This window comes from Eumetopias jubatus, unplaced genomic scaffold (assembly GCF_037043125.1).
Source record: "Eumetopias jubatus isolate StellerSeaLion01/CBP00866 unplaced genomic scaffold, mEumJub1_p1.0 scaffold_9, whole genome shotgun sequence".
Classification (NCBI taxonomy): Eukaryota; Metazoa; Chordata; class Mammalia; order Carnivora; family Otariidae; genus Eumetopias; species Eumetopias jubatus.
Genome location: NW_028274815.1, coordinates 42204025 through 42216661, shown reverse-complemented (window position 1 = coordinate 42216661; position 12637 = coordinate 42204025). Strand labels below are relative to the sequence as shown.

At 37.0% G+C, this 12637-nt stretch overlaps 1 protein-coding gene across 1 annotated transcript; it reads left to right on the top strand.

Annotated features, from left to right (window-relative positions):
• Window positions 1–1983: 1983 nt before the first annotated feature.
• Window positions 1984–2246, top strand: LOC114223418 (thymosin beta-15A). The gene has a single exon (XM_028122335.2). It carries the CDS (start codon window positions 1990–1992, stop codon window positions 2125–2127), a length of 138 nt encoding a protein of 45 aa, XP_027978136.1. The 5' UTR covers window positions 1984–1989; the 3' UTR covers window positions 2128–2246.
• Window positions 2247–12637: the final 10391 nt, after the last annotated feature.

Here is a 12637-nt window from a genome sequence, read left to right as displayed (position 1 = left end):
AGAATCTCAAGATTGGTGGGGCTCCATCTCAGTACCCTGAGATCATGACCTGAGCTGAAATCAAGAGTTGAATGGTTAAAACACAGAGCTGCCCAGGTGCCCCTGATTTGTGTATATTTTTAATTATGTTCCCTGCACAAAGAAGTATTGTGATGATGTGTTCATTTTGTTATAGACATGGCTCTCTGTATGCAGAAACACAATTCTTGTATGTGGACCATTGCTGTCAAGATAATTCTGACTAGTTAAAAAGTCAAATTCTTCAAGCTATGTATGAGTAAAACCTGCCATATTCTTACTCCTCACCAAACGTTAGTAATACATACAGTGTTATGCACAGTTCATCAACCTCAAGTTTTATTAGACTTTCTCCTTAGGTTTCCTAAGTTAAAGAATTTAACCAGAAAAAAGCAATGTATTTCTTTTTCTTCTTGTTTTTAATTCACACAGCTTAATAATATTTTAACTATATTTATGGTGAAAGGCTGTGCATTAGGAAGCCTTCAGGCCCAATTACAGTGAAACTAGGAGTGCAGGCATATTACCATTTTTCAATGCACTGTGAATGTCAGAGCCCTTGTGTTAGATTGTATTGATTCTGGTTTGACCATGTGACTTGAGTGGACTACTGGAATATGAAAGGACCTTTGCTTTAGCCTAGATCCAGAATGAAAGACATTTTCATTAACCCTCACCTTGATGTACAACCTGGAGAAGAGCCACCATGTGAAACCCGCAGACACTTACATAACTTGTTGCAAGCCACTGAAATTTTTGAGATTGTATTGCTTTGCAGTGTCATTGCGGCTGGCATTGAGCAACACAGTTCCTGTCTGTGAGGGCTTGCACACAGCTGGCTTTACTTTCTGTGTGCTGTGAACAGTTTTCAACCATAGCATATTGGAAAGTTTTTAAACAAAGAACTACATGATAATAAATATAATTGGACCAATTATATTACTCATCCTTTGTACAGCTCTTTAGTATTGCTTAATATAATGTTTGAACCCAGCCTGCCATTGGTAATAAAGGGCCAGGAGTTAAAATGCCCACTTCTGGGGCACCTGGGTGGCTCAGTCGGTTAATCGGCTGCCTTCAGCTCAGGTCATGATCCCAGTGTCATGGGGTCGAGCCCTGCGTTGGGCTCCCTACTCAGCAGGGAACCTGCTTCTCCCTCTCCCTCTGCCAGCTGCTCTGCCTACTTGTGCTCTCTCTCTGTCAAATAAATAAAATCTTTAAAATAAAAACAAATCCATGCCAACCTATTAAAATAAAAAAATGAAATGTCCACTTCCCACCAATGTGAGTACTCTGAGAAAATCATTTTACTCAATATAATTTTTGTTCCTATTTTCTTTGTTGGATAAGATATTTAAGTTAACTCCATCCTACAGCTACTATATTAGGGATCTGAGAAAATAACAAAGAACAACGCTGTGTCCTGTTTCTTAGGAGCTCAGAGATTAGTTGTAGAGAAAGGTATGCAAGAACAGTTACATCTCAGAGAACTGAGTATTCTATAAAAGAAATATGGAACTTTTTATGGAAAGCCATGAAGCAAAAGCCCAATTAGCTAAAGAGCAGGAAACTATAAAACATATATAGTGGCATTTCTAGGGGAATCAAACTATGACAGAAGGTGTGAGCAAAACCTTGGTCACATGAAGTGTGACATTTTGGGGACCTTTGTGCAATGGGCAGTTTCTAAAATTGGAGTCTGATGTGAGAAGGAGCTTGAAAGGGGCAGAAGATGAGACTTCAAAAAAGACTGGGACCAATTTTCTTTCTCTGATAAATGAGAAAATAGTCAAAGGAGATTTTTAAAATAAAATATTACTGATTAAAACTTTTAAGTGGGGGAAGGATCGAAAAGTTCCATTTTAAGGGTTCCGCGCGGGAAGGCTAACGTCGTCCTGTGTGTGGAGTGGCGTTGGTCCAACTGTTGGCCTTCCACCCGTCTTCAAGCCATCAGTCTTTCTTTTAGTCAAGATGAGTGATAAGCCAGACTTGTCTGAAGTGGAGAAGTTTGACAGGTCAAAACTGAAGAAAACCAATACTGAAGAAAAAAATACTCTCCCTTCACAGGAAACTATCCAACAAGAGAAAGAGTGTGTTCAAACATCGTAAAATGGGGATCTCCTCCCAACATCAAATTTCAACATTGCTTAAGTGTCTTAGTTTGGGGCTTGTTTTTTATAAACCTATGTGTTTGTAGAGATTTTAGGCATCTTCTGATTTCTTCCCACCTGTATTCCCAGCCAATGGTCCCTTTTTAAAATTTTCCATTGATACATACATTCCATCTGGCAGGTGTGGTCAATAATATTACCATTGATGACCTTTGTTTGTGTAGTCTTTGCATCCCCAAAAGTTAAGCCACTTTTAACTTTCTACAGTGGATGTATCTCTTGTTCCACAATATTTATGAAGTGGCATGCATTTGCAACTTCTCAGTTTATTTTCATTTCTAATGTAGTGATAAAATAATAAATATAGTCATTGTGTTAAAAAAAAGAAAAGTTCCATTTTACAAAAATGATTATTAGTGAAGTTTTGAAAGATGACCTAGGGTTGAGGGATAGTTGTATTGGGAATATCTTCTGCGAAATAGTTGGGATGAGCTGTGTCTTGGTAATTCAAGTAAAACATGACATGGGGGCACAGAGACAGGCAGAGCCCAAAGGCTTTGTGTGGTGGAATAAGGAGTACTTTGTGGCTAATGAGATGAAGTAGATGAAGAAATAACTAAATAATTGGAGAGAACCTTTGGGTTTCTTTCTGAGTTAGCAGATGGACAAGGTGTTAGTTTTCTAGGACTGCCATAACACCATACCAAAATATAGGTGGCTTCAACAACAGTGATTTTTTTCTCACAGTTCTGTGGGCTGAAAGCCCAAAATCAAAGTATTTACTAGGGTATTTTCTCTGAGGTCTCTTTCCTTGGCTTGCAGAGGGCCATTCTCTTGTTGCTTCTTCCCAGTATTCCCTCTGTGCAGGAATGCCCTTGGAATCTCTCTGCATGTCTTAATTTCCTCTTATAAGGACATCAGTCAGATTGAATTAGTGAAGAGTGTTCATTTTGACTATATTACTTCTTTAAAGGCCCCTATCTCAAAATAAAGTCATACTTTGAGGTACTTACCTGGTGTTTGGACTTCAACATATGAATTTGTGGGGGTGGGGGAAGGACCCAGTTCTGTCCATAATAGACAATGACATGGTAAAATAAGCCAGAACACACAAAAACAATTATAGCCAATTTTTAAAAGAAGTATAATTCAGGACTCTTTACTTACACAAATAAAAAATTTAAATATATTTGGTATGACTGATATGTATAGTTCTGAAGATCAGAAACATGGTAAGGACTGGTGGGAATCATCAGCTACTGTGACTTGAATCCATGAGAATGAAAGTTAATATCCCAATGAGGACAAAATCTTGGTGAAACGGCATATTGGGCCAAGGGAAAAAAACAAAAGTAGAATCACATAAATATGAGATATGGTTGGGAGTAAGCTCACTGCATGGTATGGTTTAGCTACCAGTAAATAGGTATTCTTACAAGGAAAGAGGCTCATGTTGCACTTTGTACTGGCCATGTCACTTCCATTTTAACATGTTTAATGGGTACCATCCTTTAAGGGGAGCACAGAGAGGCTGGAGATTTATTTTGAGAATAGCATAAAATTCAAAACATTAATTCTCTTTCATTGAGGCCATAGTTATTTAATTTTGTACAACCAGTATTGTATCACATTATATGCTAAGCTATCATTTACAATAACCCCAGCTTTCTTGGAGTTTATAGTGTAATGATAGAAGAGTCATTAATCAGAAAGTTCCATAACTAAAAGTTCAATTACATTGTGTCAAAGGGTAGGAATAAAAAATACATATTATGCAGGCCTCTACTAGGGGGATTTATCTCAAGGAGATCAGAGAAGGCTTCCACACACATACAAAAAAGTGAATCATGTATCTCTTAAAATGAATATTGAAGGAAAGTAGGAATGTTTTACTTCTGGAAGAGATTCCAAGATACATATTTTCTGTCTTAAAATAATTGACCAATTGTCTTCCCAAAGAGTCTTTCTCTTTGTTATATTTCCAGAGGGTAACATGGTAACAAATACCTCGATATTATAGGGGGGAAATTTCATCTTGATATGACTGAAGTGGGGCTCCTAATTTAGAAGAGCTGAATTTGAGGGTCAAAATCAGAGGAAAGGAATATACAGAGGGTCATGTAAGAAGGAGAGATTTTTACTAATCTACGGAAAGTTGGAATCCTAAGCTTTCCAAGGTACCTCATTTGCTGTAAAAAGAGGAAACCTTGGAGCAATTGGATGTAATAGTCTCACTGATTGTAAATGGAGAGGAGGTACTATGGTTCATTTTGTGTAGGGGTTGGGGAAGAATTTCTCTCAAGTATGGGGGGATAATTGTGCTTCCTACAGGCACCAGGTGAAGGAAGGTGGAAAAAGAACTAGGAAGATGTTCAGCAGGATTACTAAGTGAGCCAACAGAACTCAGATGAGAGAGTAAGTATTCTAAAATACTGTCATAGACACCGAAGTGTCACAGTTACTTGAGGCGTTTAGATAATAGGATAAATATATCAGCGGTCCTACCATCAAAGAGTTCCCAGTTTAGTGGGGAGAAAATGCAGGATATAGTAAGAACAGGGACATATGCATAATGCAACATGGTCATATGCACAGGGAACATCTAGACTGAGAAAAGTTCTTCTAGAGATGACAACTAAACTGATTCTTGAAGAACTAGATAGGATGGTCTGAATTTTTAGGTCTTTCCCCATCCCAAATTTGTTTGTTGGAAACTTCACCCCCAAAGTGGTACTGATAGGAGGTAGGGCCTTTGGATGGTGACGAGGTCATGAGGGTAGAACCCACATGGGTGGAATTAGTGTCCTTATAAAGGAGGGCTTTCCCCCCAACTAGAGTTAGCTGAGTGTGAAAACATGCAGTTAGACTCTGGTACCACTGGCTATTAAGTAAAGAGCTATGGGATGAAGGCAGTAATTACTGAATTGGGAAAAGCATAAAGTTTTCCAAAGGCTCCAAGTTTCATGTGTAAAGGACTCCTTATTCCTTGTGTGTCTAGGGAATTCTGTAGAAAATAGGAAAAAATGTCATGGTTGCTATCAATCCCTCCTAGTGAAGGACTTCCTAACAGGTAAAGGGACCCAGTTGAGATGTTCTGAAGTATACACAACCCAAGAGAGGAGGGGTGGTTACTGTGCTCCTGTAGAATTCCTGACTTCAGAAACTATGAGTATGTGTCCAGGTGCGGCTCAAAGACCACCAGCTTCACCACAAAAATTTAAACAGCGCTCATTGCTATCCAGACTGAGGGCTGGCTAGGGCACAGGCAGATAATTTCCAACAGAACAAGAAACTACATTGGGTGTGGGAATCAAAAACTGGTGCTGGCACGAGAGGGAAAGGAAGCAGTCAGAAAACATCTTGTTTCCTTCAGTGTTTCCTCAATCAGTATTTGAGATAAAACTCTCTTGTCAGTGAGTACAGGGTACAGGGGAAACCTATAAAGGTAGAATGGAATTGAAAGGAGATGAGGTTTAGAAGCAAACCCTGATGGAGATATGTAAGGCCAGTAGCTGAAATTGTAATCACTGAACTAAATTAAAATTGCCCTTGATTAGATTTATTCCAAGGGGTAACTGATAATGGCAGAATAGGGTAATTTGCAAGATAGAAAAGATTTGGGAGATAGGAAATATTTGTGGTTCAGTATTACCCCAAATTTATCTTTATAGAAGAGACTCAAATATTTGAGTTTTCCTTTTTTTACTGAAAATTAACATATACTTAAATAATGCACAATTTGCATGACTTCCTTGAGAGAGGAGTCTCACCTGACCCATAAGCAAAAGCTGATTAGATCACATGATTCCCTCTCACCACAGGACTCCTTCTACAAAGCCCTTCTTAGGGCATACTAATAGGACAAGAATGTTAACAGTTACTCATAAGCAATCCCCAGTACTCAGCTATCTGTGTCTTCTCGGAATGACAAAAGGAATGTGGAGTCTATGTGTTGTATAGCCAGAGGCACATAGGGAATCAAAGGCAGGCAGGGATGTCTCTTATTAAAACAATATACTCATCTGAGAAACTACACTCAGAGATGTCCATGTGACATATTTCATAGAAAATGGCTTCTGGAGTAGCTGAATTATACAGTATCTAATTATACATTGAAAATAAAGGTGGATAGAGAAGAGAGGAGATTGAATGCTTGAAAATACAATTTTTTTTTCAATTTAAATACTAAATAAGATACAATGTGCAATGGCATAGGGGAGATGTTGGGGAAAGAATGTGGGAAGATTAGACATTAAAAAGTAAAAGACTGGCCATGAGGCCTGCTTAAGATTCTCTCCCCTGCCCCCCGCAACCCTCCTTCTAAAAAAAAAAAAAAAAAATTTGCTAGAAACATTCTAAATTTAAAGCGTGAATGTTAATAATCCTATTTTCTTTTTCACAGCCTTCTAACTTCTTATTCTGGGCTGCTAGGATCTGATTGTTCATGCTAGAACTCTCACTTTATTATTTTATGTAAATCATCTCCAAGTTCATCTGGTTTCTTTTCAGCTTACAGCTCTGTCATCCTCATGCTATTTTCCAATATGAAAGAAAAGTGGCTGTCACAGTACCAGGAATCATATACAGACGTGATAATGTAAAGCAGAATAAGAGAAACTTACTGTCCCTGAGTATTGCTTGTATGCTACTGATCAGAGTAGAAACCTTTCAGAGAAACCCCCCTCCCAAACTCTTATTTCTATATCCTTTTGGTCCAAACTCTATCATATTTCCATGCCTGAACCATCAGGGGAAATGTGAACTTGACCACTGTACTAAGTTTAGACCTATCAGAACCTAACTCTGAAGCATAAATCTTCTCTGTGAAGAGACAAGACATGAAGAAATCTATGGTTTTATTGAGATGAAGAGAGTAGGTATATTTGGTTGACAGCATCTACCCACAAGCATTATTCATAATCTGGTAGCATAAAAATAGAGGAACTTACATAAATATAATTAGAAAGTCTGGTTCCATATATGCATTTTCCTCCTAAATCCTATGTTGGCAAAACAGTTCCTACTTTTTAATAATATTGATCTTTTTTGAAACTGTCAGAAGCAGACAAATCCATGAGAGTCGTATTACTAAAAAGTTAAGATTTTAGAAAATTAAACAAATCTCTAGTTTCAAGTGAATACTATGTTAGACATTATTCAAAGTCAAAATAGCAGGTACCTGCAACTACTGACAACAGATTCTGCAAAGTGTATGTGTGCAAGAAACCACACTATACAGAAATGGATTAAGTAGGTGACTGTGTGTGTGTTAATGTGGGTGTGCTTTTTTACCATTGTTTTACATTCATTTATTTTTCCTTTTATAGTTACGTGAGGGAGACAGACTAATTTACATTTTACAATTTTGTGAGGAATTGCCATGGAAAGGTGGAATTAACTGTTCCCTATGATATATTACAGTGATGTCTTAGAATCCTAGTAGGTTACACTCTGATCAATTCTGGTTAGACTGACCCATATTAACAGTATCTGATAGGACTTTTCTGCTTTTGGCATCTCAAAAATTAGGAAAAACAGATTTCCATGATAAAGAAAAGAAAAATAAGCTTTTTATAAGATACTACTTCAACAGTTATAAATATTTGATGCTACATTTATTAACACTGACTTACATAATGCCTCTATGGACTGTTAATTCATGCTGCGGTATAATGTTGTAAACTTTTAGTATTGTTTTCTTTAGAGAAAAAAACACATTTAAAAGTTTCAGAATACCTCGTGTATAGTGTATAGAAATAGAATAAGCTAAATTTTATTTTCATGACTTCAGGTTTAAAATCAGGAGAGGCAGGGAAAGCTTCAAAGCAGTTCTGAATTCTAAAAAAGAATCAAAGTTCCATTTTCTTTTCTAATTCCCAACCATTCATGCATCGTTGCAATCCTGCATAACACAACTTTCCTGAAGGCTCTTGGGTAGTCTATGCGGAAAACCATTGTATTTAGGATCAAATCTCCTGAGGGCATGCTTATCAATAGAAAAAGACTTCGGTTCTTTCATAAAACAACTCTTCCTTATCTATATGAACACAGTATTTTTTACAACGGAACTTAGCTGCTTTCTGGAAGATGTTTTCAAATATTGAACTAAATTCACTTGTGACATCAGCTGTTCCCTAACACCAGTGAATATTCTCTCAGATGCCAAACAATTGTATATAACTAAGAAGCCAAAACCAGTACATTGAAAACAAAACAATGTAATAACAAAAAAACTTAACCAAGTAATTATAACAAGAAGTTAAATGTTTGTTGTTTTAGCAATGTGTAGTGCAGTTTATCATTATCTCTTGAATTTTACATTAGATCCATCAGATTAGGTAGGTATATCTAGAGGTTACTTAGTATCCATGATGTTCAGATATATTCACATTGGTATGAGGTAAAGGGAGTGTGGGAGGAGGCACTAAATAAATAAATAATAAATTAGTGTCTTTCAACCTAATTAGAAACACAGACAAATTCTTGTGAAAGATACTGTGTCTTCACTTTGTCCTGCAGTCAGTCCTATAGGGGTGGTTATTCCCATTTTATAGGAAACAGCTCTAAGTCTCGAGATAAATGGAGGAAAAGAGATAAATGGAGGAAAGTAGATTTCAAAGCAGGAAGGTAGGATCAGAGTATACCAGACTCTACTTGGGATGTAACACAGCTGCTAAAGCCAGCCTGGATGACATTTCGTGCTGATCACCACTACCTACAATGAGACACAGGGAGGAGACACTCCACATTCAAAGAGGATGCTGTCTTCTTAATGTTGCTCTCTAATGGTTTTCTTTAATACTTCTGACCAGGGTGGGCATCATATCCAGCACCCTGGATGTGGAGCATCTAAATCTCAGGAGGGTTGTGACAGTCTCAGTGGAGAGATTCAGGAAGCAGGGTCTGAGGCTAAACTAGAGCTTTTGTCATGGAACTGAATGATGGCAGGCCAAAAAAGAAAATGAAACACTGAAGTTAGAAGACAAATGGGTGATGGGAATTAAGGAGGGCAATGGGTGTTATATGTAAGTGAATCACTAAATTCTATTCCTGAAATTAATTCCTAAAATTAATATCATACTGTATTCCAACTAATGTAAATAAAAATATGAAATATTAATAAAAATATTAAAAAATAGGAACGTGTTAGAGGAGGCATGATGCAAAAGTTGGAATAGAAACCATAGATAGTTCAAAAGTAAACAAAACAATGGACTGAACGTGTGGAGTGATGCCAAATGGTATCAATTTAGGAATGACTTATTTTGCTGCAAGATTCTGGGAACTACTTGCAGTCCATTATACTTCCACTTGGTAGGCAGTGGCACAGAAAGTGCTCAGTTTTTACTGGTGCACCACTGGCTAAGGTATTGATAGACTCCATTTCTTTTAGAGATTTATTTTTAAGAAAATAACATATTCTCAGACAATTTACTCAACACTATGAGAGAGAAAAATACATAAAAAGATCACCAGATACTTCTAAATAGTTTCTAAATGGATTATCTGAATTAAAGTAGTAGTTATAACAATTTCAAGTATAAAACTTCTGGTACTTCCACTGACTTATCTCTATTTCCTCTCCCCCTCCCAAGTGGCATTTACCTGTCATCTCACCTTCTTTACTTCAAATAGACAGTCCATACTCACTTTGGTGCAGGAGATACTGTGCAAAATCTTGATTGATTAAAAGCCTAGACCACTTCAGCCTGTGTTTTTCTTTAGTTCTCTTCATGATTTGGATCCATCAGATTAGGTAGGTATATCTAGAGGTTAGTTAGTCTCCCATCAGCCACAACTGACAGTTATCTAATTTCTTAGGGCATTTTCTGAAGGTCAGGAATGGAAGCACAGACTGTGTCCTCTGCTTTACTGCCTCTCACAAAGGGCACAAAGTTCTGCGGTCTTATCTGGAATCTCAGGTGGGAAAGGATCTTCTTCCGATCTTACTCACAGAGCTGTTGACAGGATTCAGGTCCCTGCAGTCTGGGATAGAGGGCCTTCCTTGTAGGCTGTCAGCCAGCAGCTTCCTCAGTTCTCTCCAATCTGGGCTTCGTCTTCTACGTGACTGTTTATTTCATCCAAGTGTACAGTCCAAGGAGCCAATAGAGAGTATGAGTGGGATAGAAGCCACAGTCTTTGATAAGATAATCATGGCAGTGACATCTCATCACTTTTCCATATCCTATTTATTAGAAATAAGTTTTGAGATCCACTCCACTCTCAGGGGGAGGGGATAACACAAGGTTGTCAATCTCGGGCATGGGGATCCTCAAGAGGCATCTTAAGTCAGTCTACTACATCTGTATAGTGGGATTTCAGCAGAACATACCTCATGGGATTGTGAGATAGAAATGAAAAAAATAAACATTTCCTGAATTCTTTTAGCCTTGTAACCAGTCTATGGATATTACTTTTTACCACTGTTAACCTACCTAGCCTACCTTAGCTTTTTTGTGTATTTAATATTCCCAGTGCTCCCTGGTTAGCTGATCTGTATGCTTTAGCCTCTATCATACCCCACAACCTTTTACAGTAAAATACAACGTGACATGGCAAAGCTGTGCTTCCTTTGGAAATGGACTCAGCTTCTCAGAATGGATAATAAGCAAATGATGCGGATTTAATGTGTTAAAACCTATTTGTGTATCTTGAAAAAAATAGAATGGAGTTTCACTATAAGTATCTCACGTCTTCGTGAACAGATGTTTGGAAAGCGGCTTTTGTGTACATTTATATTTGTTTATGCTTCATATAGGTGATGTTGGTGTCATAAAACAACTTAAATGCGAAGAGTTTTTTATTCCCTCCAGGCTGTTCAGGAGCAGCTTCAGTATCCGCAGCTCTGTTCCGGGAGGAACAATTCCGGTGCACAGAGATTAAAGACATTCTATCTCGTTGATATGCATTGGTCACTAATATAACCTTAGGAAGTTCTTTTTACTACCCAAACTTTAAGATATTGACTGGAACTTGTAATTTCATAACAACACGGATAGAGAAATGAAGTTTAAAAGTTCCGTCAGTGTTTTTATTACAAAATAGCAATTCCAGAGTTTTGTATCTTCACTGTAAAATTTATAGTTAAATCAGTCATTGCCCCAGGGCCCAGTTAGAGGTGAATTTAACTTTCTGGGATGTATTTTAAGCAAAATTTTAAGTTATAGTAACATTCAGGTTATATATTTGCCAGTTTGCAATGTTTAGTTTAATAACAGTGGCATTATAGTAGTCAGTTAGAAAATTAAAGGCCGTATCCCTGCCACATATTGATAAAATTGTTTTGAAGGTAATAACACTTTGATCACACTACAAATTGCAAACAAAAAGTGCTTAAATTTTTGATGCGTTGTTCTATTCTGATAATTTACCACTTTGCAGAAATTATCCAAAGAAACTGAATTAATACAGCTATCAGGAGGGAAAAAAAAGGAAGAAAAACATGCAACTTATTTATCTTTCTTGTTTAAAATAAACTATTAGAAATATTCAAAATACTAAAAGTGACTTCAGGGATAATCCTGCTCAATTCTTTAATTTGTAGATGAGAAATCTGAAGCTCCTATACGTGCAGTGATGTCCTGTGACAGGACTCATTGGTAAGGGATTATTTCCAATTCCTTCTTCCTGGTTTTCTGTCTCTGACATCTTCTTGTGTCCGAACAGTACTTTCTGCACTCTAGTCATTTGCATTTTCCTGATTACTAATCATGTTGAGAGTATTTCCCAGTACTCATTCACGATTTATATGTATTCTTTTGAAATTATCTGTAAAAATATAAAGCTCACTTTTTGTTGTGTGGTTTTTATTATTAAATTTGCAATGTAATTTTAAAATATGTTACATATACAAGCCCTTTGTCAGATATCTATCTAGTCAGATAGTTATATATAATACACCTAAGATATATATATATATATATATACACACACATATATGTAATTGTTTGATATTTTCTCCCATTTTGTGGCTTTGACATTTTTTATTTTGTTAATACTGTCACACTTCTGAATTTTTTAATGGAGTCAACTTAGCTTTTTTTTTTTTTCCCCCAGTCGGCTCCAAACCCAATGTGGGGCTTGAACTCACGACCCTGAGATCAAGAGTTGGATGCTCTACCAAATGAGCCAGCCAGGCACCCCACCAACTTTGCTTTTTTAAAACAAAATATTAATGAAAGTCCACTGTCTGTTTAGATTTCCTTTGTTTTTACTTAATGTCCTTTTTCTATTCCGGTATCTCACCCAAGATGCCATGCTACATTTAGTTGGCATGTGTCTTTAGGCCACTCTTAGCCTAAAGTAAGAGAAGCAGACTCTCCGCAGACTTTACTCTGACTTTCTTTGTTTTTTATGACCATGACAGTTTTAAGGACTACTAGTCAAGTATTTTGAAGGATGGCCCACTACTAGAATTTTTCTGATGTTTTTCTCATGATAATACTGTGGTTATGGATTACTGGGAGGAAGACCATAGAGGTAAAATGTCATTTTCATCCCATCATATG

Bases quoted from the DNA above. Each gene is read 5' to 3' on its own strand.
- LOC114223418 (XM_028122335.2), top strand. From the start codon at position 1,990: ATGAGTGATAAGCCAGACTTGTCTGAAGTGGAGAAGTTTGACAGGTCA.